The 25,871-nt window shown below is 42.5% G+C and overlaps 1 protein-coding gene across 2 annotated transcripts in view; it reads left to right on the top strand.

Moving 5' to 3' along the window:
• rinl (Ras and Rab interactor like) overlaps nucleotides 1–17,580 on the top strand; it is a 51,211-nt gene extending 33,631 nt beyond the window's left edge. For both annotated transcript variants that reach the window (XM_062962437.1, XM_062962438.1), the window contains exons 9-13: nucleotides 1,626–2,279; nucleotides 10,357–10,671; nucleotides 13,056–13,184; nucleotides 14,845–15,017; nucleotides 17,073–17,580. In XM_062962437.1, the coding sequence (XP_062818507.1) occupies nucleotides 1,626–2,279; nucleotides 10,357–10,671; nucleotides 13,056–13,184; nucleotides 14,845–15,017; nucleotides 17,073–17,429 (1,628 nt within the window). In that variant the 3' untranslated portion in view covers nucleotides 17,430–17,580. The remainder of the gene's footprint in view (nucleotides 1–1,625; nucleotides 2,280–10,356; nucleotides 10,672–13,055; nucleotides 13,185–14,844; nucleotides 15,018–17,072) is intronic.
• The last annotated feature ends 8,291 nt before the right edge of the window (nucleotides 17,581–25,871 follow it).

Here is a 25,871-nt window from a genome sequence, read left to right on the forward strand (position 1 = left end):
ATAAGACATCCCCTGAAAATAAGACCTAGCGCATCTTTGGGAGCAAAAATTAATATAAGACACTGTCTTATTTTCGGGGAAACACGGTGTATACATTAACAAAGAAACAGTGAAGGCTTGGAAGGTTGATATTTCCAACAAACTCTCACAATTCTGGCTGTTAGGAATCGTGGGAATTGGAGTCCAAACACCTGGAGGGCCAAAGTTTGCCCATGCCGAATGTAGGGGGAAACCCACTCTTCCATTAAAAGTACCACACACATTTTGAAACTAATTTCACCAGCGTCCTTCTCCCCCGTTGTTATAGATGACGGGAGAGATAACAGCAAGAGAGATCCTTTTGAAAGGCCAAAAAGTCCGGTTTATTATTTCAGCTGAGTCTCTGGAAGTGGAATCTCTTCCAAAAAAGCAAACCAGAGAGCCGTGATCAAGGCGTTGACTTGCCTTTTATACATTTTCAGACAAAGAACATGCTTCTACATACATCTCGTCATTAGTACGTCACTTCACATGCTTACATACATGGACATAAATACAGTAGGGTCTCACTTATCCAACACTCACTTATCCAACGTTCTGGATTATCCAACGCATTTTTGTAGTCAATGTTTTCAATACATCGTGATATTTTGGTGCTAAATTCGTAAATACAGTCATTACTACATAGCATTACTGCGTATTGAACTACTTTTTCTGTCAAATTTGTTGTATAACATGATGTCTTGGTGCTTAATTAGTAAAATATAACCTAATTTGATGTTTAATAGGCTTTTCCTTAATGCCTCCTTATTATGCAACATATTCGCTTATCCAACATTCTGGCGGCCCATTTATGTTGGATAAGTGAGACTCTACTGTATATCCCATATTCTTTTTATCCATTCTTCCACTTTTGGTATTAATTTCTGTTTCCATAATCTTGCAAGAACTAATCTGGCAGCTGTTATTAAGTGTGTAAAGATTTTGTCTTCATTCTTTCCCCACTGATTATTCGTCATGCCCAATAGAAAGAATTCTGGGAGTAGTGGTGTAAAGAAGTGTGTTTTTATTTTGATTTATAGATGTCATGTTTAATTTCATTGTAAAAGTCATGTTTAACTATGTTTAAAAGGGTAAGTAAGTATTAGTTACCAGTGCGTGGGGGATGGTAACCAGCTCAGCATTCTGAGGCAGGTTGCCATAGTAACGAGGGCGGAGCCAACCGCCGTTTGGAGGAAAAGGAGGGAATGTCTTAAAAAACAGTTTAGTCTGTGATCTTAGTCACAGGGAAGACACTGGTTCCAGGTTAGGGAAGCCAGGGAAGCTCAGATCTCTAGTTGTGTTAAATTAAGCAAGTAAAGTGACTTGTTTAGGTTTATTCGTAGAGTCTGAGTAGTAAAGGGAAGTAATCCCAGTTAGATCCAAAGTGATCAGTTGATAGCTTTGCAACCATTATCTAAGTGCCTTTAAAGAAGTTACTGTAACCACTAAGCTCTGTGCCTGAAATAAACTTGTTATTGTTTTTTCATCATCCAAGCCTCTGTCACATATATTCTAGACTAAGTAACGCTACCATACCATTTTTGGCACATTTTGAAACTAATTTCACCACCGTCCTTCTCCCCCGTCGTGGTGCTGTCTTTCAGGTGACCCTTTGACTCCCTCGGCCTCCACTCAACGGAGGCTCTTCCTTCGCAGTCCATCCTGGAACAGTTCTGAAACCCTCCCCGATGATCTGCCCTCGTCCCCTAATACCCAGAAGGACGTCAGGTCCCCGCATCGCGTCTCCTGGATAGAAGGCGCCCCTGCCGAAGCCTTTCCCACTTGGCCGCTGAAGAACTCCAGCTCTGAGTCCTCCCTTCTGAGTGAGACCCTGTCCCTGCCTCTCATCCCGGAGCTGGACTCGCTCTCCATCAGCAGCGTGGAGGACGAAGCCGAGGGCCTGCCTTCCACTCCGGGTGCAGCGCACAAGAGGCGGCCCTGCTCCTCCGCCGTCTTGAGCAACAAGGTGTTCCGCCGCCTCTCTGCCGTAAGCCTAGCCCTGGGTGGGTTCCTCTCTGCTGACCGTCGGATCTCCAAGCGGGTGCAGGAGCTGGCCCAGGACCCCTCCTCTTACGTGGGAGGCCTGGTGCAGAGCTTTGTCGGGCACCTCCTCCGGGGCGGCGGGCTGCGGCACCCCACCAGCACCGAGATGCTGCAGGAGATCCGGCAGATGATCAGCAACCTCAAGGGCTACTTGTGCGAAAGCTCGGAGCTGCGCACCCTCTGCGAACACTATGAGGTGGAAGACATGGACCTGGGTATGGAACGGGGAAGGGTTTTGGGGCTGGGCTTGGATCTGGAGTCAGTCTCGAGGGTCCTTCATGTTAAGAAAGTTGTGATTGTGTTGTAGAAGGCTTTCAGGGCCGGAATCACCGGGTTGCTGTGAGTTTCTGAGCTGTATGGCCATGTTCCACATCTATGGCAGTACAATACAAATTATACAAATTAGAGATTTATACAGTCCTCCATGAGGAACATGAACTCTGGTGGGCATTGGACTCACAAACTCTGAATATAGAGTTTTACTTTCTCTGAATATAGAGTTTTACTTTCTATGAATGTATGTGTTTTGGTAACACATGGATTATATTTTGGTTTAATTGCTGTTGTATAGTTCATATCGTTGGATTGCATTTCTAGCTGTAGTGGCCTCTTGCCTGTCCACATCTATGGCAGGCCACACCTATAGAATCATAGAATCATAGAGTTGGAAGAGACCTCATGGACCATCCAGTCCAACCCCCTGCCAAGAAGCAGGAAATCGCATTCAAAGCACCCCCGACAGATGGCCATCCATCCTCTGCTTAAAAGCCTTCAAAGAAGGAGCCTCCACCACGGCCCGGGGGAGAGAGTTCCACTGTCGAACAGCTTTCTCTCACTGTGAGGAAGTTCTTCCTGATGTTCAGGTGGAATCTCCTTTCCTGTAGTTTGAAGCCATTGTTCCGCGTCCTAGTCTCCAGGGCAGCTAGCTATGCTAGATAGCACCTCCCAAAAAGGGATTCCCGCAGGCAGGAAGCAACCAGGCTTTGAAGCTATAATAATAATAATAATAATAATAATAATAATAATAATAATAATAACAATAATAATAACAACTTTATTCTTATACCCCGCCCCATCTTCCCGAAGGGACTCGGGGTGGCTTACATGGGGCCTTGCCCAACACAATATAACAACAACAACAGTACAATAAAACAAATATCCCAGCAATAAAAGCACCAGCAACAATAAAACAATCATATAAATCAACATACAGAGTAAAATGTTAAAAACAGGAGAATAAAACACGGATCTGGGCCAAAGTGCAGAATATTTCAAAAGGGAGAGGTAGATAAAAGGCCATTCAATGCCAGTTGCGACATTCACACTTGCCTCAAACAGACAAGAATTCTTTCTCCCACCCGGAACATTATTCCACAGATATATAAAACCCCCGTGCCTAGTTTCCAACAGACCTCTCAACCTCTGAGAATGCCTGCCATAGATGTGGGTGAAATGTCAGGTGAGAATGCTTCTGGAACATGGCCATACAGCCCAGAAAACTCACAGCAACTCACAATTCCTTGCTAGAGACTTGTAGTTTAGGACACTACAGCTCTTCCTGCAGGGAATTCTCATTCTCTTACCAAACTTCAAATCTCAGTGTTTTATAGAATGAGCCCAAGGGAACCAAATGGCTGCAATTGTACAGTATGAATCCACTTTCAGTTTTAAAGAAAACAATGCTTCTGGAACATGGCCATACAGCCCAAAAAACACAGCAACCCCAAGTTGTGATTATTAAACAGCAATTGATTTACACTGACCATTTAATGCAGTTTGAAGCTAAGTTCAAATTGTGGTGGCTAGATATCAAATACCCCTGAGAACACACAAATTAATGCCCTTAATGTACATTAGTGCTCTGAAGTTTGTGTAATCACTATCCAGGCCCCAAACTGGTTGCAGGATTTGCTATGTAATTATCTGCACAGAGAAAACAGTTTAAGATTAACTTACCATATATACTCGAGTATAAGCCGACCCGAATATCAGCCGAGGCACCTAATTTTACCACAAAAAAACTGGGAAAACATTGACTCCAGTATAAGCCGAGGGTGGTAAATTTCAGAAATAAAAGTAGATGCCAATAAAACTACATTCATTGAGGCATCAGTAGGTTAAATGTTTTTGAATATTTACATCAAGCTCAAATTTAAGAGTGTCCAACTCTGATCCAATCGTTATTATCTTCTTCAATGCAAATGTGCTTATGTATCCTTTTAATAATAAGAGTAAAATAATACATGTAATAATAATAATAATAATAATAATAATAATAATAATAATAATAATATAACAGGAAAATAATACATGTAATAATAAATAAAGTAAAATAATAAATGCAATAATAATAGTAAGATCAGAGTGAAGTAATAAATGTATTAATAATAATAATAATAATAATAATAATAATAATAATAATAGAGTAAAATAAATGTAATAGTAGCAACAATAATAGAGAAAAATAATAAGTGTAATAATACCAATAATAATAGAGAAAAATAATAAATGTACCATATATTCTTGAGTATAAGCCAACCAGGACCCTCACCCGAGTATAAGCCGAGGGTGGCTTTTTCAGTCTTAAAAAAAGGGCTGAAAAACTAGGCTTATACTTGAGTATATATAGTAAGTGGTCAGTGTAGATGTGCCCAACATGTGCCTCCTTGTAGTGGCAGGAATTAGTAAACTTTATAAGAAGTCGGGTTGAATCTGACAGCCATCCTCAGACAAGTTGCTGGCCATCTCAACAGGCTCCCGCTTCTCTCTTAGTGATTTATCCATAGATCTTTCAGGGACTTGAACATAGGATCTGGCTTGTTCTTAGATATGTCACATGGCTGGTCCTGAATAGATTAAACTAGTCCACTATTCCATCACCAGTATCAAAGTCAGATTCAGTTGCTCTATATTGAATCAGGGGTGGTACCATCTGCTCCTTCATTCTAGATGACAAAATATCATAGGTAACTCTCCTTGGTCACCTTGCTATCCTTTGTTAAATGCTGCAGATTAAAACCAGGAAACATTTGTCAAAATCAGGATGTCCTCAAGGTGGCAAAAGGTACTAATGGAGTAGAATTGGCACGCTATGAAAGGCTGCAGCAGTTTGCTTTTGCCTGAGCTTACAGGGAAGGGCTTTCCTTTCCCCGTTAGATGAGTTAACTGAGTCCAGACTGCTTTTTCACTTGGACCTCAGTTTGACAAAATGATTTTTTTTCTGCTCCCAAAATGGAAATGCATTAGGTTGGTTTTTGAGCAAGCTGATTATAAATATGTCTCATCACCACGTCTCCGAGCAACCCAAATTACCTCTGTGGTTTGTACGTTTGGGCCACGGCCGGCTTGCAACATTACTAGCTTCCACGTAAGCAGGAGCACGACGTTCATGAAACCACCGGCTTCGTTGTGGTTGGAGGCAGCGCCGTATCCGGCAAAAGCCGTTGGAGGAAGGGGAAAGAAAGCACAGCCGAGACACCAAGCCAGCCTCCTTTAAACAGGAAAAAAAGCCCGACCTCAAAGATACCCACAAACAGTATTTGGATCTAATCTGCTCATTTGCCAGTCAAGTTATCTACCTTGGAAATTTTCATGCAGAATCTGCCGGGAAAAAAATGCTTTGGGCTTCTTGCTGTGGGCCATTGAAATCAAGCTGAAAGATCTCTCGGAGACAAAAACCAACCCCAGTAGACTTCTACGAATGTTAATTTTTGACCAAAGATCCCATGTTTGGTTGTAAAACTGCTGCAAAATGTTAAAGCCTTTTAAGTTTGCCATAAATGTTAATGCATAGTCACAGAATACCTGAAAATGAATGGACCCAAGTTTTTTGATAGTTTGATGGATAGGACATTAGTTATGTCTCATTGTTGTGTGCTTTCAAGTCATTTCCAACTTATGGCAACCCTAAACCTACAAGATTAGGGTTCTTGGACGATATATATTTATCGTGTCAGTAGCAAATTGAGGATACAGTTATAATGTACTAGCTGTGCCGAAGTATGGTGGTATGGGAAATAAAGTATTGAGGAATTGGTGGTAGTTAAGGTAAAGGGTAAAGGTTTTCCCCTGACATTAAGTCCATTATAAATGGGTTATATAGCTGTGTGGAAGGGCCCTGAGTCTACACTGCCATATAATCCAGTTCAAATCAGATAATCTGTATTTTATAGGCAGTGTGGAAGAGGCCTAAGTGAGGCCTAACTCTGCCTGTCCCCTGGGCTGAGTGGGTTGCTAGGAGACCAAGTGGGCGGGAGCTTAGCCTTCTAACTGGCAGCAATTGGATAAAAACAATTATTCCTCTCCCTCTAATTAGGACTTTATTTTTCTTTTCTTTTTGTTGTATGAACGTAGAGGCATGGATGAGGGGTTGTGCTGCCAAGTTTAGTGTTTCTGGGATGTGTAGTTTTGTTGTTTTGTCCTAGGCCGAAATTTCATTACCCTTTTATATATATAGATTACAATATAATATTATGAATATTATATGTATATACAATATGTTATAATTATTATATATTATTGTAAATTATATTGTATATATATGTGTGTGTGTGTATATATATACATATATATAAAACTAGCATAGCATGTTATTGCGGGGAGGGGCCTCCAGCTGATGCAAAGAGACAAGATAGTCACAGAATATCTGAAAATGAATGGACCCAAGTTTTTTGATAGTTTGATGGATAGGACATTAGTTATGCCTCATTGTTGTGTGCTTTCAAGTCATTTCCAACTTATGGCAACCCTAAACTTAACAAGATTTTCTTGGACGATATATATTTATCGCGTCAGTAGCAAATTGAGGATACAGTTATAATGTATTTTAAAACAAACAAAGTTTAAAACTTGGCATTACACTAGATTTCCTTTGATGAGATGCTGGCCACTTGGAGTGCCTCTGGTATCACTGTGAGAAGGTCCTTCATTGTGTATGTGGCAGGGCTCAGGCTGCATTGTAATAAGTAGTCTGTGCTTTGCTCTTCTCCACACTCGCATGTCGTGGACTGCTTTGTAGCCCCATTTCCTAAGATTGGCTCTGCATGTCGTGATGCCAGTGCACAGTCCAAGTCGCCAAGCCTTCTGTGTGCCCAGCAGGGAGTTTCTCATCTGGTATCAGCCACTGCTTTAGCCTGCCTCTTTTGGACTCTCACTTGCTGAGATGTTCCTGCGCATCTCTCTGTGGATCTTAGGAAGCTGTTTCTTGATTTAAAACATTGGCTTCCTGGCTGATATCTGAACAGCGGATGGGCTGGAGATGTCACTGCTTTGGTCCCTTCATTACAGGCTGCTACTTCCCGACAGATGTCAGGTAATGCAATACCAGCTAAACAGTATAATTTCTCCAGTGGTGTGGGGTGTAGACATCCCATGATAATGCGGCATGTTTCATTAAGAGCCACATGCACTGTTAACGTGGTGAGATGTATTCCACACTGGGCATGTGTATTCAGCAGCAGAGTAGCAAAGTGCTACTCAGAGTAGCAAAATTCCCGGGTTGCCCCGGTGGCACAGTGTGTTAAAGCACTGAGCTGCTGAACTTGCAGACCGAAAGGTCCCAGGTTCAAACCCCGGGAGCGGCGGGAGCGGCCGCTGTTAGCTCCAGCTTCTGCCAACCTAGCAGTTGGAAAATATGCCAATGTGAGTAGATCAATAGGTACCGCTCTGGCGGGAAGGTAACGGCGCTGCATGCAGTCATGCCGGCCACATGACCTTGGAGGTGTCTACGGACAACGCCGGCTCTTCGGCTTAGAAATGGAGATGAGCACTAACACCCAGAGTCAGACATGACTGGAATTAACGTCAGGGGAAACTTCCCAGGTTGTGCCAGTCAGATTTCATATGATGTTATTTCTAGCACCCACTTTTTGCTTGAAATTCAGGCAGTGGTTCTTATAAGTGAGAGCACAGTCCAGAGTAACTCCCAGGTATTTTAATGTGCTACAATGCTCCAAAAGACTTGGGCTGAGAGTGTGTGACTTACTTAAAGTTGTCCAGTGGGTTTCCATGGCCATGCGGGAAATCAAATTCCAGATTTGTAGTCCAATGCTCACTTCTCCATGTCATGCCTTCCAAAGGGGACATGTGTGTCCAAGCAATATACAGGGTTTGGTCAAAAGGGCAACAAGAAAGCAAAATCAGGACAGTTGGAAGATATGGATACACTTGGAACGGTGACTGCTTCAAGAAACCTTTAATTGTTTATTATTATTATTATTATTATTATTATTATTTTATTATGACACAGCAAACAAGATAGATATGCTGGATTTCGTATTACAAAATCACAAGTCGAACACTTCCCAAGTGTCTAGGACTGTGTGATGTATTTTCAGATGATGCGCACAGATCCCAGCAGGGTGGCCTTTTGCAGTTGGCAGATCGTAATTTTGTCAATGTCTATTTTTTCCAAATGCCGGCTGAGATCTTTTGGCATAGCACCCAGTGTGCCGATTACCACCGGGACCACCTGCACTGGTTTCTGCCAGAGTCTTTGAAGTTCAATCTTGAGGTCCTGATAGCGGTTGAGTTTTTCCTGTTATTTTTCCTCAATGCGACTGTCACCTGGGATGGCGACATCAATGATCCAAACCTTTTTCTTTTCCACAACTGTGATGTCTGGTGTGTTGTGTTCCAGAACTTTGTCAGTCTGGATTCGGAAGTCCCACAGTATCTTTGCGTGCTCATTTTCCAATACTTTTGCAGGTTTGTGATCCCACCAGTTCTTTACTGCAGGGAGGTGGTACTTGAGGTATAAGTTCCAATGAATTATTTGGGCCACATAATTGTGCCTCTGTTTGTAGTCTGTCTGTGCGATTTTCTTACAGCAGCTGAGGATATGATCAATGGTTTTGTCGGTTTCCTTGCACAGTCTGCATTTTGGGTCATCAGCTGATTTTTCGATCTTGGCCTTAATTGCCTTTGTTCTGATGTCTTGCTCCTGGGCTGCAAGGATCACGCCTTCTGTCTCCTTCTTCAGGGTCCCATTCGTGAGCCATAGCCAGGTCTTCTCCTTATCAGCTTTTAATAATAATAATAATAATAATAATAATAATAATAATAATAATAATAATAACAACAACAACAACAACTTTATTTTTATACCCCGCCCCATCTCCCCGAAGGGACTCGGGGCGGCTTACATGGGGCCTTGCCCGACACAACAATCAAATAACAATAACAGAGCAATAACACAATTATCCCAATAAAAACAATTTTCCTTCAATTTTGTCAAGGAACTTTCCATGCAATGTTTTGTTGTGCCAGCTGTCAGCTCTAGTTTATAGTGCGGTTATCTTGTACTGGTTTTTTGGCAGAAATATACAATGCCAGAAAACTGCACAATTATTATTATTATTATTATTATTATTATTATTATTATTATTATCAACACAACGACGTTGTATGGCACAGCGAACAAGATAGATATGCTGGATTTCGTTTCGCAAAACCACAAGTCGAACACTTCCCAAGTGTCTAGGACTGTGTGATGTATTTTCTGATGATGTGTGCAGATCCCAATAGGGTGGCCTTTTGCAGTTGGCAGATGGTGATTTTGTCAATGTCTATTGTTTCCAAATGCCGGCTGAGATCTTTTGGCACAGCACCCAGTGTGCCCATCACCACCGGGACCACCTGTACTGGTTTCTGCCAGAGTCTTTGAAGTTCAATCTTGAGGTCCTGATAGCGGCTGAGTTTTTCCTGTTGTTTTTCGTCAATGCGACTGTCACCTGGGATGGCAACATCAATGATCCAAACCTTGTTCTTTTCCACAACTGTGATGTCTGGTGTGTTGTGTTCCAGAACTTTGTCAGTCTGGATTCGGAAGTCCCACAGTATCTTTGCATGTTCATTTTCCAATACTTTTGCAATTATTATTATTATTATTATTATTATTATTATTATTATTATTATTATTATTATTATTATGTTTATAATCCACTTTTTCTTTCCACAAGGAGACTCAAAGCAGCTTTAAACTTACACCTAAGAGTACAGTAGCAAACCTCTGAATAAATCATGCTAGGGAAACCTTGTGATGGGGTCACAATATGTTGGAATTGGCTTGGAGGCACATACAAGAACAGAGTTCAGATTTCTGTATATTAGGGAATTTTATTAGCTGAACTTTCAGTTCCGTGATCCTAACTCTCAACATTGTTAGCTATGCTTTCTGGGGCTGATGGGAGTCAAAGTGCAATGCCATCCAGACGTCCGCACTGTGCCCTTTGTCCCCGCTCCGCTGTCAAAGTCACACAACCACTTGCTCTCTCTTTGGTTCCTTTCTGCCAGGTTACGTGGTGGAAGGCGCCTTGTACAAGTGTATCCTCAAACCGCTCCGGGACTCGGTTTACGCACAGCTGCAGGACTTCCGCTCCCAAGACGGGACCCTGGACAAGCTGCGCGGGCACCAGGCCACTATGCGCGAGCAGAGCCTGGCCGAGATGGGGGTGGTTTCCGGGGTGCCGGACCCGGCCGGCTTGGAGCGCCTCCAGACCAAGCTCAGCCTCCTGCACCAGGCCTATTCGCCCCGAAAGAAGGAGACCCAGATGCTGAAGGTCTGCAAGATGCTCTACGAAACCATGAACCAGACTCCCGGCAGGACAGGTATAGAATAGAATAACTTTATTTAATTCTTTACAGGAGTCTATTGTATCACCGGGAGTGTAAAGAGGTAGGAAATGTTTATACATATTCTCTAACATACAAAGAATTTCCATCTACAATATCTTCTATGCAAATGGATTCTTATCATCTGGCGTTCACGTTGATCTTTCTGTCCTCTTATATTGTCCCACTATTGTTGTTGTTGTTTAATTTATATCCTGCTTTATCTTTCCCGAAGGAGACACAAAGTGACTTAACATAAAAGTAATAGCGTACAATATAAAATACTGTATATACAGTAGACTCTCACTTATCCAACATAAACGGGCCAGCAGAACGTTGGATAAGCGAATATGTTGGATAATAAGGAGAGATTAAGGAGAAGCCTATTAAACATCAAATTAGGTTATGATTTTACAAATTAAGCACCAAAACATCATGTTATACAACAAATTTGACAGAAAAAGTAGTTCAATACGCAGTAATGCTATGTAGTAATTACTGTATTTATGAATTTAGCACCAAACTATCATGATGTATTGAAAACATTGACTACAAAAATGCGTTGGATAATCCAGAACGTTGGATAAGCGAGGGTTGGATAAGTGAGACTCTACTGTACTCGAGTATAAGCCTAGTTTTTCAGCCCTTTTTTTAAGACTGTAAAAGCCCCCCTCAGCTGATACTCGGGTAAGGGTCCTGGTTGGCTTATATTTGGGTCAGCTTATACTCAAGAATACAGTAGAGTCTCACTTATCAAACATTCGCTTATCCAACATTCTGGATTATCCAACACATTTTTGTAGTCAATGTTTTCAATACATCATGATATTTTGGTGCAAAATTCGTTAATACAGTAATTACTACGTAACATTACTGCATATTGAACTACTTTTTCTGTCAAATTTGTTGTATAACATGATGTTTGGGTGCTTAATTTGTAAAATCATAACCTAATTTGATGTTTAATAGGCGTTTCCTTAATCCCTCCTTATTATCCAACATATTCGCTTATCCAACGTTCTGCCGGCCCGTTTATGTTGGATAAGTGAGACTCTACTGTAATAGCGTACAATATAAAATACTGTATATACTCGAGTATAAGCCTAGTTTTTCAGCCTTTTTTTTAAGACTGAAAAAGCCCCCCTCAGCTTATACTCGGGTAAGGGTCCTGGTTGGCTTATATTTGGGTCAGCTTATACTCGAGAATATATATTACATTTATTATTTTTCTCTATTATTGTTGTTACTATTACATTTATTTTACTCTATTTTTATTACTATTAATAATACATTTATTACTTCACTCTGATCTTATTATTATTATTATTATTATTATTATTATTATTATTATTATTATTATTGCATAATAATAATAATAAGATCGGGCTGTGGCGCAGGCTGGTGAGCAGCCTGCTGCAATAAATCACTCTGACCATGAGGTCATGAGTTCGAGGCCAGCCCGTGACAGGGTGAGCACCCGTCAATTAAAAAATAAAAAATAGCCCCTGCTCGTTGCTGACCTAGCAACCCGAAAGATAGTTGCATCTATCAAGTAGGAAATAAGGTACCACTTATAAAGTGGGGAGGCAAATTTAACTAATTTACAATGTTGGAATGAGGAAGTGCTGTCACAGTGGATGATGAAGCAGCTGCTCCCCCCTCTGGCCAGAATCGAACATCCCCTCAGGAGGTTAAATTGCCTCTGTGTCTGTCTCTGTCTTGGTTCTATGTGTATATGGGCATTGAATGTTTGCCCTATATGTATATAATGTGATCCGCCCTGAGTCCCCTTTGGTGTGAGAAGGGTGGAGTATAAATACTGTAAATAAATAAAATAAATTTATTATTTTACTCTATTTATTATTACTTGTATTTATTATTATTATTATTATTATTATTATTATTATTATTATTATTATTGTTATTAAATGTATTATTTTACTCTATTATTATTAAAAGGATACATAAGCACATTTACATTGAAGAAGATGAGAATAATGATTTGATCAGAGTTGGACAGTCTTATCTTAAATTTGAGCTTTGTGTAAATATTCAAAAACATTTAACCTACTGATGCCTCAATTAATGTAATTTTATTGGTATCTATTTGTATTTCTGAAATTTACCACCCTCGGCTTATAGTGGAGTCAATGTTTTCCCAGTTTTTTTGTGGTAAAATTAGGTGCCTCGGCTTATATTCGGGTCAGCTTATACTCGAGTATATACCGTATACAAATACGCAAACGTTAAAACAGAATTAAATATAAACAGTATTTAAAAATTACAGTTAAAATCCATTAACACATATTCAAAGTCTCCTCTGAGCCTGTATAAAAAGTGTTCCAACTAATTGTATTATCGGTTTACTTATACAAACTCAGAGCCGTTCGGAGCTGACGATTTCCTCCCGGTTCTGATCTATATGCTGGTGAACTGTGACATCGTTTCGGTGCAGTTGGATGTGGAGTATATGATGGAACTGATGGATCCCAGCCAGCTGCAGGGAGAAGGTAATTTAATGCTAGTATTGTACTATACAATATAATGTATTGTATGTGAATGTAATTTGTAAGCCGCTCTGAGTCCCCTTTGGGGTGAGAAGGGCGGCATATAAATGTAGTAAATAAATAAATAAGGTATGGTGACATCTCACATCCGGACCAGTTTCCATGCCGTTTGATATGCTGAGATCAGTTAGGGTTTTTGCTGTTGCTCAAGCCCCATCTACACTGACATATGAGGTAGTTCAGGGCAATGAAATGGCATTATGAAACTTCATTTTGGGACAGTGTAGATGGGTCCTTGGATGTCATGCCTACAGTTAGTATTACTAGCAGCCCCCAAATATCAGTCAGTCTATCTATCTATCTATCTATCTAGCTATCTATATAAAATACATATATACATGCACGCACACATATATCTATAATAAACACACACATAAAATCACATATACATATATACACACACATACACTATATATATATATATATATAGTATATATATACACACACACACACACACACACATATATATATACACATACACTACTTAATTACTATATACTTAATTTCTAGGAGCCCCCAAATATCTATCTATCTATCTATCTATCTATCTATCTATCTATCTATCTATCTATCTATTATACATATAAACACAAACACACACATATTATTTATATATACCAGTATATGATATTATACTAGGATCCCCTAAATATCAATGTATCAATCTATCTGTGCATATATATATATATACACACACACACACACACACACACACACACATATACACACACAAATACACACACACACATATTATATGTATGTATACTAGGAGTCCCCAAATATCTATCTATCTATCTATCTATCTATCTATCTATCTATCTATCTATAAATATATATAAAATACATACATACACGCACGCTCACATATATCTATAATACACACACACATAAAATCACACACACATATATATATACACACATACACACATACATACACACACAACTTAATTACTATATACTTAATTTCTAGGAGACACCAAATATCAATCAATCTATCTATATATATATATTATACCTATAAACACAAACACACACATATTATATATATGTACCAGTATATGTATACCAGTATATGTATATATATAATATTATACTAGGAGCCTCCAAATATCAATGTATCAATCTATCTGTGCATACACACACACACACACACACACACACACACACACACACACACATATTATATGTATGTATACTAGGGAGTCCCCAAATATCTGTCTGTCTGTCTGTCTGTCTATCTATCTATTATACACACACTCACACACGCACATATATGGTTAAAATTAAAATGCATGTTAAAATTCTCAAGTTAAAATTGACCGGGTTATGTCCCAGTTATGTCCTTCTATATAAGGAACATGGGGACATGGTTCAGCATAATGTAAAACTTTGGTCCAAACTTCCCTGTTTTGCTCCTGGCAAACACTGGAATTAATTGAACAACAGTGATCTGCCTCAAAGTACATTTATGGTTCCAGCAAGGTGGAATTCTACTCCAGGAAGCATTTTACATAAGAGTGGTCAAACTGTAGCTGCCTTGAGCTTGTGCCCTCCACTCATACGTTTGCATTTTTACCTGGCGTTTCCTTTCCCCGTGGCCTAGGTGGATACTACCTCACCACCTGGTTCGGGGCCCTCTTCCACATTGCCAACTTCCAGCCGGCCGCCATGATCACTCGGCAAATCAGCGTGGAGGCCCAGCGCTCCATCCACCAGTGGCACCGGAGACGCACCATCCACCCGCACCACCACCACCCCATACGGCGCCATTCGCAGGTAAAAAAGGTGTTCTGTCACACGCTGGGCCTGTAACTATTGTCTTTTTGTATAGGACGTATACTTTATGCTCAGCGGGAAGCCAGGGCGCCTAAAGAGAAGTTGTTGAGGATTTTCCTGAAAAGGATGGCCTTTGAGTCTTTAATGAGATAATAAAGTCTTTATTGATGAACAAATAATAAATCTTCAAGGAGTCAAATAACACTTCAAAGTTTCCTTAATAAACTGTTGGCCCTTTCAGTCTTGTCCCCAGGGGACAGGCAATTGGCTTTGGATAACTGTGCTTTCTCTATCAGAAAATCCTCTTATAACCTCTCCCAGGCTGTCTATTATCTGGGCCTAGCTGATCTGGGACCCACTGCCGACTCCAAATGCGTCTGGGTATTGAGTGGACCTACCAACCAAGGCTTGCAGATGTTTCAGCTGGGGTTCTGTGGATCTGTGGTGCTGTTCCATCTCCGAGGTTTCTATGAAAACTTCAGGGCTGTTTCCCTTAGGAGCTGTGAGGCTGAGAGGCTGTGAGCTCTCAGCCAGAGCTTTTGGGACCTTTTCCCTGGAATTCCTGTTTCTGATTTCTCGGATGTTCTGTATCCCCGGATGTGCTTGAGATGTGAAGCTTTTCTACGGGACGAGCTGGTCTACGTCCTATAGCTTAGCTTCCTAAGTGAGACTAATTTAAAAATGGCTCCTTCCCTCCCAGAGCCCTGAACAAGGGGCGGAACCAAACTTAATGATGATTGACAGGCAGCCTGTCCTATGATTGCAAACATTTGCAGCAAGAAAATAAAGTTGAAGCTTCTGGTACAGCCGTACCAGCACAAAAGGAGTGCAAAGGACGCCCAGTGATGGGCGAAGAGACCAGGAGACAAGGCTCCATTCACATGTGTCAAACTCAAGGCCCATGGGGGCCAAATCCAGCCTGCCACAGCATTGTATATATAGATATTGGACTACAACTCCTGTCTTCCTCATCATTAGAAATCATGACAAGAGCTGATGGGAGATGTGATACAGGGAACATATTGTTTTGTCAGAATAATGGGGTTTGGATTTAGATGCAAATCTTGTGGATATGAAGTCTGACATTGAAATAAATGCTAGGGAAGGGTTCACTCTAGTAATCCCTAGATCCTTTTGTGCAACCCTATCGCTAAATTTCAATGGAAGTTGACCATGGAATTGTACTGAAAGATCAGAGTCCTGGAGAGAGCATATTATTAATATTATAGTGTTAGTACAGTAGAGTCTCACTTATCCAACATAAACGGGCCGGCAGAATGTTGGATAAGCGAATAGGTTGGATAATAAGGAGGCATTAAGGAAAAGCCTATTAAACATCAAATTAGGTTATGATTTTATAAATGAAGCACCAAAACATCATGTTAGACAACAAATTTGACAGAAAAAGTAGTTCAATACGCAGTAATGCTATGTAGTAATTACTGTATTTATGAATTTAGCACCAAAATATCATAATATATTGAAAACATTAACTACAAAAATGCGTTGGATAATCCAGAATGTTGGATAAGTGAGACTACTGTATTAGTATCATTAGCATTATATCCTGCTAATTGATGTTATTAATATTACAGTAGAGTCTCACTTATCCAACATAAACGGGCCGGCAGAACGTTGGATAAGCGAATATGTTGGATAATAAGGAGAGATTTTAAAAAAAGCCTATTAAACATCAAAATAGGTTATGATTTTAAAAATTAAGCACCCAAACATCATGTTATACAACAAATTTGACAGGAAAAGTAGCTCGTTACGCATTAATGCTATGTAGTAATTAGATTCTATTCTGCTAATTAGTATAATTGTTATAAGCATTAGTATTATTAGCATTTACATCCCACTTCTTCTCTCCCAAAGTGGCAAATGCTAGAAATCATACAATATGCAAATTAAAAGCCAAAGCGTACAAACATTAACATAGAATTAAACACAAGAGTTTTTTTAAAATACATAAAACCGTAATCAAATCCGCAAATAATAATTGAACCCAAGTCTTTGGAAGTCTGGTGATAAAGTGATCTTTCTCCTTTTCAGAATATCCTCTATATCTCCTTCCACGAACCCTTCAACAACCAGAAGACAGTCGCAGTCACCGCTGAGATGACCACGGCTTCCGTTTGCGCAGTTTGTGCGGAGAAGTTTGGCGTTTCTAAGGGTGAAGCCTACGGTCTTTTCTTGGTTTCGGGGGAGTCCTCCCAGCTCCTGGCTGAGGACAGCCACCCACAGCGGGTCCACTCCGGCCTCCTCCGCTCCAAAGGAGACCCCGCGAGTTTCGTGTACAAACCCAAAGACTGGGCCTTGCCTGCCACTGGTCATCTTCCACTTCAGGATCACAAACGTTTGACTGATCCCCTTGAAAGCAGGGACACCGAGCCATCTGCGGCCGATTAAATGCTAACCTTGGACATTCACAGAGCGGAGTCCTTCCTTCTAACTGCCTGGTTTCATTGATTCTAAGATACGTCCCTCGACATAAGCATGTCTAAAAATTAAATATGCCTTGGAATCTATATCTATATAAATAAAAGTCAAAATACCCGCATTTCATCGCATAATAGTCGTCACTGCATAATGGTGACCAAAATGGTATTTTTGTGTTCCTCACATAATATTCGCGCCCTCATTTTTGAGTACAGAAAATGGTATTTTTGTGTTCCTCACATAATATTCGCGCCCTCATTTTTGAGTACAGAAAATGGTATTTTTGTGTTCCTCACATAATATTCGCACCCTCATTTTTGAGTACCCCAAGTGGTATTTTTGTGTTCCTCACATAATATTCGCGTCCTCATTTTTGAGTACCCAAAATGGTATTTTTGTGTTCCTCACATAATATTCGCGCCCTCTTTTTTGAGTACCCAAAATGGTATTTTTGTGTTCCTCACATAATATTCGCGTCCTCATTTTTGAGTACCCAAAATTGTATTTTTGTGTTCCTCACATAATATTCGCGCCCTCATTTTTGAGTACCCAAAACGGTATTTTTGTGTTCTTCACATAATATTCGCGCCCTCATTTTTGAGTACCCCAAATGGTATTTTTGTGTTCCTCACATAATATTCGCGCCCTCATTTGTGAGTACCCAAAACAGTATTTTTGTGTTCCTCGCATAATATTCGCGCCCTCATTTTTGAGTACCCAAAACGGTATTTTTGTGTTCCTCACATAATATTCGCGCCCTCATTTTTGAGTACCCAAAATGGTATTTTTGTGTTCCTCACATAATATTCGCGCCCTCATTTTTGAGTACCCCAAGTGGTATTTTTGTGTTCCTCACATAATATTCGTGCCCTCTTTTTTGAGTACCCAAAATGGTATTTTTGTGTTCCTTGCATAATATTCGCGCCCTCATTTGTGAGTACCCAAAACGGTATTTTTGTGTTCCTTGCACTCAAGTGTTTAACCTGCCTTGCCTTCAGAAAAAGATGAAAGGAAGAAGGAAAAGAGAGAGGGAGAATCAACCCAAATGGCTCTGCATTTTAAAAACAAACAAACAAACAAATGGAGCTGTTTGTTTGAGGTTGGATCCTCCCTCCTTCCTTTTTGGAGGCAAGGCAATTTATTTTTAAAACAGATACTTTTTTCCTCGTGTAATAGTCGCATCCCCTTTTTGATGAAAAAAGTGCAACTTCCAGGTGTGAAATAACCAGGGCCAGTTAACACCTCCCAACAAAGGATTCCCCCAGGCAGGAAGCAGCCAGGCTTTGAACCTGCAATGCTAATTAAGGTGGCCAATTGCAACATTCACACTTGCCTCCAACAAACAAGAGTTCTTTCTCTCACCCTGGACATTATTCCACAGATATATAAACCCCACTTGCCTAGTTTCCAACAGACCTCACAACCTCTGACGATGCCTGCCATAGATGTGGGTGAAACATCAGGAGAGAATTTTTACGTAACACGACCATACAGCCCAGAAAACTCACAGCAACCCAGTGATTCTGGCCATGAAAGCCTTCGACAACAGCAACTACAGTAGAGTCTCACTTATCCAAGCTAAATGGGCCGGCAGAAGCTTGGATAAGCGAATATCTTGGATAATAAGGAGGGATTAAGGAAAAGCCTATTAAACATCAAATTAGGTTATGATTTTACAAATTAAGCACCAAAACATCACGTTATACAACACATTTGACAGAAGAAGTAGTTCAATACACAGTAATGCTATGTTGTAATTACTGTATTTACGAATTTAGCACCAAAATATCACGATATATTGAAAACACTGACTACAAAAATGGCTTGGATAATCCAGAAGTTTGGATAAGCGGATGTTGGATAAGTGAGACTCTACTGTATATTTGTTTAATAATAATGGAGAAATCCCCCCACCATCCAGCAGAGGGCAGTGTATATCTACCAAGCCAGACACTCAAAGGCTCTTTGTTCTTCTTCCCAAAGGAGTTGGACTGACAGAATCTGGCTAACAGTTCTGGTCAGCAACCAGTTTTGGGGGAAACCCCAAAGGCCATCTAGTCTGACCCCCAACCATATGGAGAATACATTCCTAAAGCACTCCTGGTGTGTATGAAACAAATTTTGCGTACAATGAACCACCAGAAAGCTAAGATGTGACAAGTGGAAACATCTGGCTTGAAAACATTCCATGTGAAAGGGATCTCGGAACTGAACATGAGCCAACAGTGTGATGCGGCAGCTAAAAAAGTCAATGTGATTCTAGGAGGATTGTGTTGAGCTCAAGGGCAGTCATAGTCCCACCAAAATCTCATTTGTTCAAGTGTCATAAGGAAGAGCTGTCTATCTCATGGTAAGAGTTCTTCAACAGTGGAACTCACTGCCTCAGAGCGTGGTGGAGTCTCATTCTCTGGTTGGTTTTCAAGCCGAGACTGGATGGCCATCTATCGGGAGGGCTTTGATTGTATTTTCTTGCTTGACAGAAGGGGGTTTGGACTGGATGGCCCTAAGGATCACTAGGATTCTACGATCCATGAGGATGGAAAGGGTTAAACAATGCAAGGAGACTCCTGCAAGGCCTGCAGGGTTTCTCCCTGAAGAAGAAAGGGAGGCCAAGAGAGAGGCTCCTTCTCTTCCAACCCACCCATCCAGGTGTGTTCCCTTCCCCTTTCTCAGACTTCTTCCAAGGAAGCCTGTCTCCGCTTTGCCAATGGATTCCTGTCCAGACAGGTCTATGGCGGAGAGAGATCTCCTCCATTGAAAGCTGCTCCCATTGCAGCCCACCTTCCCCGGGGCCTTCCTTCTGTCTTTTGCGTAAAGAACCGCAAACAGGTGCAAGTACCTGAGGGGAGGGAGGCTCAGACTTTCTAAACAGATGTTTCCTATCCTGCCAAAGTCCCAGAAACTCTTCGCCACTTGGCATTAGCTCTACGCTATCTTGGGGAGTTGTAGTTTGCTGAGGCACCAGCCCTCTTTGGCAGAGAAGGGTTGTCAAACTACAACTTAACATTATTCCATAGCATTTAGTCATAGGACTCAAAGTATTGCCGAACTGAGTTCATTCAACAGTGCAGAGGCACCCGGGGTTGAACTGCATGACCTGTGGGTCTCTTTCTAAGTTTGTGTGCTCCAATATTGTATGGCCATCTGTTGGGAAGGATCAGATTGTGTCTTCCTGCTTGGCAAAAGGGGGTTGAATTGGATGGCCCTTGGGATCCTCTCCAACTTTAGGATTCTGTGATCAAACAGAGATTGTATGGTCATCTGTTGGGAGGGATCGGATTGTGTCTTCCTGCCTGGCAGAAGGGGGTGGTACTGGGTGGCCTTTGGGATCCCATCCAACTTTAGGATTCTGTGATCCAACAGAGATTGTATGGCCTTCTGTCAGGAGAGATCGGATGATATCTTCCTGCCTAGCAAAAGGAGGTCAGACTGGATGGCCTTTGGGGTCTCTTCCAACAGAGATTGTATGGCCTTCTATCAGGAGGGATTGGATTGTGCCTTCCTGCCTGGCAGAAGGGGGTGGGACTGGGTGGCCTTTGGGATCCCTTCCAACTTTAGGATTCTGTAATCCAAAAGAGATTGTATGGCCATCTGTCGGGAGGGATCGTATTGTATCTTCCTGCCTTGTAGAAGGGGGTTGGATTGAATGGCCTTTGGAATCCCATCCAACTTTAGGATTCTATGATCCAACTGAGATAGTATGGCCATCTGTTGGGAGGGATCGGATTGTATCTTCCTGCCTTGCAGAAGGAGCTTGGACTGGGTGGCCTTTGGGATCCCATCCAACTTTAGAATTCTATGATCCAACAGAGATTGTTTGGCCATCTGTCAGGAGGGATAGGATTGCGTCTTCCTGCCTGGCAGAAGGGGGTTGGACTGGGTGGCCTTTGGGGTCCCATCAGTATTGTATGATCCAACAGAGATTGTATGGCCATCTGTCAGGAGGGATCGGATTGTGTCTTCCTGCCTGGCAGAAGGGGGTTGGACTGGGTGGCCTTTGGGATCCCATCCAACTTTAGGATTCTATGATCCAACAGAGATTGTATGGCCATCTGTCAGGAGGGATCGGATTGTGTCTTCCTGCCTGGCGGAAGGGGGTTGGACTGGGCGGCCTTTGGGATCCCATCCAACTTTAGGATTCTATGATCCAACAGAGATTGTATGGCCATCTGTCGGGAGGGATCGGATTGTGTCTTCCTGCCTGGCAGAAGGGGGTTGGACTGGGTGGCCTTTGGGATCCCATCCAACTTTAGGATTCTATGATCCTATTACTGAGCGGCATTCCATGGACGCTGATATTAAAAAACAAGGGAGTTAAGGATGGATGGGAGTTTTTCAAAAGTGAAATACTCAAGGCGCAAATGCAAACAGTGCCAACAAAGAAGAAAAATAAGACAAGTGCAAAGAAGCCAGAATGGATGTCCAAAGAACTTCTAACTGAGCTAAAGCTCAAAAGTGACATGCACAAGAAGTGGAAAAGGGGAGAAATCACCAAAGAAGAATTCAAACGTATAGCCAACACCTGTAGGGAAAAGGTTCGCAAGGCTAAAGCGCAAAATGAGCTCAGGCTTGCCAGGGACATAAAAAACAACAAAAAAGGCTTTTTTGCTTACGTTGGTAGAAAAAGGAAGAAAAAGGAGGCGATAGGGCCATTGCAAGGAGAAGATGGGGTGATGGCGACAGGGGACAGGGAAAAGGCAGAACTACTTAATGCCTTCTTTGCCTCGGTCTTCTCAGAAAAAGAAAGCCATCTTCAACCTCAGCAACACGGAATGGATGAAGGATTGGGGGAAATCCAACCCCAAATAGGGAAACAAGTTGTCCAGGAACACCTGGCCACTCTAAACGAATTCAAGTCCGCAGGGCCAGATCAGCTACACCCAAGAGTACTGAAGGAACTAGCGGAAGTTATTTCAGAACCACTGGCAATTATCTTCGAGAGTTCTTGGAGAACGGGAGAAGTCCCAGCAGATTGGAGGAGGGCGAATGTGGTCCCTATCTTCAAGAAGGGAAAAAAGAACGACCCAAACAATTACCGTCCGGTCAGCCTCACATCAATACCAGGCAAAATTCTGGAAAAGATCATTAAGGAAGTGGTCTGCGAACACTTAGAAACAAATGCGGTCATTGCTAATAGTCAACACGGATTTACCAAAAACAAGTCATGCCAGACTAATCTGATCTCTTTTTTCGATAGAGTTACGAGTTGGGTCGATACAGGGAATGCCGTGGATGTAGCGTACCTGGATTTCAGTAAGGCCTTCGACAAAGTCCCCCACGACCTTCTGGCAAACAAACTAGTAAAATGTGGGCTAGACAAAACTACGGTTAGGTGGATCTGTAATTGGCTAAGCGAACGAACCCTAAGGGTGCTCACCAATGCGTCGTCTTCATCATGGAAAGAAGTGACAAGTGGAGTGCCGCAGGGCTCCGTCCTGGGCCCGGTTCTGTTCAACATCTTTATTAACGACTTAGACGAAGGGTTAGAAGGCACGATCATCAAGTTTGCAGACGACACCAAACTGGGAGGGATAGCTAACACTCCAGAAGACAGGAGCAGAATTCAAAACGATCTTGACAGACTAGAGAGATGGGCCAAAACTAACAAAATGAAGTTCAACAGAGACAAATGCAAGATACTTCACTTTGGCAGAAAAAATGGAAATCAAAGATACAGAATGGGGGACACCTGGCTTGACAGCAGTGTGTGCGAAAAAGACCTTGGAGTCCTCGTGGACAACAAGTTAAACATGAGCCAACAATGTGATGCGGCTGCTAAAAAAGCCAACGGGATTCTGGCCTGCATCAATAGGGGAATAGCGTCTAGATCCAGGGAAGTCCTGCTCCCCTCTATTCTGCCTTGGTCAGACCACACCTGGAATCACAGTGTCCAATTTTGGGCACCGCAGTTGAAGGGAGATGTTGACAAGCTGGAAAGCGTCCAGAGGAGGGTGACTAAAATGATCAAAGGTCTGGAGAACAAGCCCTATGAGGAGAGGCTTAAAGAACTGGGCATGTTTAGCCTGCAGAAGAGAAGGCTGAGAGGAGACATGATAGCCATGTATAAATATGTGAGGGGAAGTCATAGGGAGGAGGGAGGGAGCTTGTTTTCTGCTGCCCTGCAGACTAGGACACGGAACAATGGCTTCAAACTACAGGAAAGGAGATTCCACCTGAACATCAGGAAGAACTTCCTCACTGTGAGAAAGGCTGTTCGACAGTGGAACTCTCTCCCTCGGGCTGTGGTGGAGGCTCCTTCCTTGGAGGCTTTTAAGCAGAGGCTGGATGGCCATCTGTCGGGGGTGCTTTGAATGCGATTTCCTGCTTCTTAGCAGGGGGTTGGACTAGATGGCCCATGTGGTCTCTTCCAACTCTACTATTCTATGATTCTATGATTCTATGTTTCTATGATCCAACAGAGATTGTATGGCCATCTGTCAGGAGGGATTGGATTGTGTCTTCCTGCCTGGCAGAAGGGGGTTGGACTGGGTGGCCTTTGGGATCCCATCCAACTTTAGGATTCTATGATCCAACAGAGATTGTATGGCCATCTGTTGGGAGGGATCGGATTGTGTCTTCCTGCCTGGCAGAAGGGGTCAGACTGGATGGCCTTTGGGGTCCCATCCAACTTTAGGATTCTATGATCCAACAGAGATTGTATGGCCATCTGTCAGGAGGGATCGGATTGTATCTTCCTGCCTGGCAGAAGGGGTCAGACTGGATGGCCTTTGGGGTCCCATCCAACTTTAGTATTCTATGATCCAACTGAGATTGTATGGCCATCTGTCAGGAGGGATCGGATTGTATCTTCCTGCCTGGCAGAAGGGGTCAGACTGGATGGCCTTTGGGGTCCCATCCAACTTTAGTATTCTATGATCCAACTGAGATTGTATGGCCATCTGTCAGGAGGGATTGGATTGTGTCTTCCTGCCTGGCAGAAGGGGGTTGGACTGGGTGGCCTTTGGGATCCCATCCAACTTTAGGATTCTATGATCCAACTGAGATTGTATGGCCATCTGTCAGGAGGGATCGGATTGTATCTTCCTGCCTGGCAGAAGGGGTCAGACTGGATGGCCTTTGGGGTCCCATCCAACTTTAGTATTCTATGATCCAACTGAGATTGTATGGCCATCTGTCAGGAGGGATCGGATTGTATCTTCCTGCCTGGCAGAAGGGGTCAGACTGGATGGCCTTTGGGGTCCCATCCAACTTTAGTATTCTATGATCCAACTGAGATTGTATGGCCATCTGTCAGGAGGGATCGGATTGTATCTTCCTGCCTGGCAGAAGGGGTCAGACTGGATGGCCTTTGGGGTCCCATCCAACTTTAGTATTCTATGATCCAACTGAGATTGTATGGCCATCTGTCAGGAGGGATTGGATTGTGTCTTCCTGCCTGGCAGAAGGGGGTTGGACTGGGTGGCCTTTGGGATCCCATCCAACTTTAGGATTCTATGATCCAACAGAGATTGTATGGCCATCTGTCAGGAGGGATCGGATTGTATCTTCCTGCCTGGCAGAAGGGGTCAGACTGGGTGGCCTTTGGGGTCCCATCCAACTTTAGTATTCTATGATCCAACTGAGATTGTATGGCCATCTGTCAGGAGGGATCGGATTGTATCTTCCTGCCTGGCAGAAGGGGTCAGACTGGATGGCCTTTGGGGTCCCATCCAACTTTAGTATTCTATGATCCAACTGAGATTGTATGGCCATCTGTCAGGAGGGATCGGATTGTATCTTCCTGCCTGGCAGAAGGGGTCAGACTGGATGGCCTTTGGGGTCCCATCCAACTTTAGTATTCTATGATCCAACTGAGATTGTATGGCCATCTGTCAGGAGGGATCGGATTGTATCTTCCTGCCTGGCAGAAGGGGTCAGACTGGATGGCCTTTGGGGTCCCATCCAACTTTAGGATTCTATGATCCAACTGAGATTGTATGGCCATCTGTTGGGAGGGATCGGATTGTGCCTTCCTGCCTGGCAGAAGGGGGTTGGACTGGGTGGCCTTTGGGGTCCCATCAGTATTGTGTGATCCAACAGAGATTGTATGGCCATCTGTCGGGAGGGATCGGATTGTGTCTTCCTGCCTGGCAGAAGGGGATTGGACTGGGTGGCCTTTGGGATCCCATCCAACTTTAGGATTCTATGATCCAACAGAGATAGTATGGCCATCTGTCAGGAGGGATCGGATTGTGCCTTCCTGCCTGGCATAATGGGCTGGACTGGATGGCCTTTGGGGTCCCTTCCACCTCCACTCCTTTGGCCCAGGAGGCCTCTTTGGGCTTCCTTTGGAGCCGTCTTCCTCTATCTTTGGGGGAGGAGGGGCAGAGGAGGCGTGGATGCTTCTCCTCCCAGCTGTTGCTGCTCCACGTGGTTTGGACCACCTTAGGGAAAAGTGCAATGACATGTGGG

This window comes from Anolis carolinensis, unplaced genomic scaffold (genome assembly GCF_035594765.1).
Source record: "Anolis carolinensis isolate JA03-04 unplaced genomic scaffold, rAnoCar3.1.pri scaffold_10, whole genome shotgun sequence".
NCBI lineage: Eukaryota > Metazoa > Chordata > Lepidosauria > Squamata > Dactyloidae > Anolis > Anolis carolinensis.